This window comes from Pinus tabuliformis, chromosome 1_1 (genome assembly GCF_031772625.1).
Source record: "Pinus tabuliformis cultivar Carrire ecotype Pingquan chromosome 1_1, CPIR1, whole genome shotgun sequence".
Lineage (NCBI taxonomy): Eukaryota > Viridiplantae > Streptophyta > Pinopsida > Pinales > Pinaceae > Pinus > Pinus tabuliformis.
In genome coordinates this window covers 936,315,059-936,316,622 of record NC_142297.1, presented here as the reverse complement: position 1 = coordinate 936,316,622, position 1,564 = coordinate 936,315,059, and the positions used below count along the sequence as shown (strand labels likewise).

Genomic DNA, 1,564 nt, shown 5'->3' with positions numbered 1-1,564 from the left:
ATACTGAGGTTTGTCAGAGATAGGTCTGAGATTTATGGATCGCTAAGGTTGAAATTATCTAGGGATTGGTAGACAATGAGAGATACAATTCTGTTTTGGAGTTGGACTTGTAAGGCTAATAAGAAAGAGTGAAGTAGGAAAAAAATGAACCTGGAGCAACAAATTAGGAAATCGACTTCTGATGGTGAAGAGCTAGAGACGCTTACATATGGTAATGTATTTGGTATCTGTGGAGAGGTAGCAAAGCATCCCATAACTCCCAGGGATGCTGCTCTCATGCAGAGTGCGGAGGCACTCGCCGAACCACGTCATAGCGAAACCTGAGACAGCAGATCAATGCTCTGAGGCAGCAGGGAGGTGAGGGACTCATTCTCTGTGGCATTAGTATCAATCCAGCCACCATGAGGTTGGTTATTCAACCTTCGCCTCTGCTTAACGATTCTTGCGAGACTCGAGACATGAATAACCAGGGACTGCAATTGAATCAGAGCCTGCCTTTCAATCTTACAAGTAATAACACGGTTATGCTGTTGAACTGCGATCCTATAATACCGGCATCGCCATTGAATTGTAGTTCAAGCAGTTCGTGTCATACATATATTAATGAAGCCGAGGCAGCCATGGCATACAGGAAAGATGGTGTCTATTGCACATTTATAGCGGGAGGTTTTACCGCTTCTCAAACAATAGGGGTACACTCCGGTGGTTGCAGGGCTTACACGAGTGTCCTAAATTTCAACCCGGCGGTGCCTGCGAGGCAATGGAACTATGGAGTAGAGATACAGTGGGCTGCACCGTTGGAGCCTTCTTGTAAAAGTCAGGCAGATTGTGACCAGAACTCTGCTTGCTCGCCCATTCTCAGTTTCACAAATTCTGTTAACACGAATGAACTTGAGGATGTCAAGTTTTCTAGCTTCAATGTCTAAGACTACGGTCAGAATGGAGACTGAAGCTACTAGTCCTGGATAAACGTGTGCTTCAAAAGGCTCTGCTTCTAGATCTTGCTCATGAAGGTATGGGTCTTTATCTCTAAATTCAGAATCCCAATCAAAAGCATGAGGGAAAAATGTAAATATACAGGTTTAAAAAACTGAACCATGAAGAGATAAATTCGCCTAATCAGCTAAAGCAGCTTGTAGATGTATATGGTCTTGATTTCACCTAATTAAACCACATCTGCCATAATATTTTAAGTTTTACTTATCTAATTTGATATTGACTTTACTGAAATTTAATTTTTTAATTTTACTGAAACTATTTAATTTGATTATAATTTCCTTTCCAATAAAAACTGTGCTCTCTAATTTCTAATAAATATGCATTCTCTGAGTCAATTAAATGGTTCTGTAAATCAGATATATGAACACAATAAAAAGGGAAAGGGAAAGAACAGTCAGGCCTCTATTGTAGAGTTTGTTACTGCTATGAACAACCAGAGAAAAAGGATATAGAAAAAATGATGTGAAAATTTGGTATTCAATTTACTACATTACAGTAGTCTGAAAATAGACTCTAAACATAATTATATATGATTGAACTAGCTATTCATGATGCCAACGAAGGA

At 39.5% G+C, this 1,564-nt stretch overlaps 1 protein-coding gene across 1 annotated transcript; it reads left to right on the top strand.

The window, feature by feature from the left end:
* Nucleotides 1–401: 401 nt before the first annotated feature.
* On the top strand, nt 402–926 carry LOC149217540 (wall-associated receptor kinase-like 20). Its single transcript, XM_089390265.1, has one exon. The coding sequence runs from the start codon at nt 402–404 to the stop codon at nt 924–926; it is 525 nt and encodes a 174-aa protein (XP_089246391.1).
* The last annotated feature ends 638 nt before the right edge of the window (nt 927–1,564 follow it).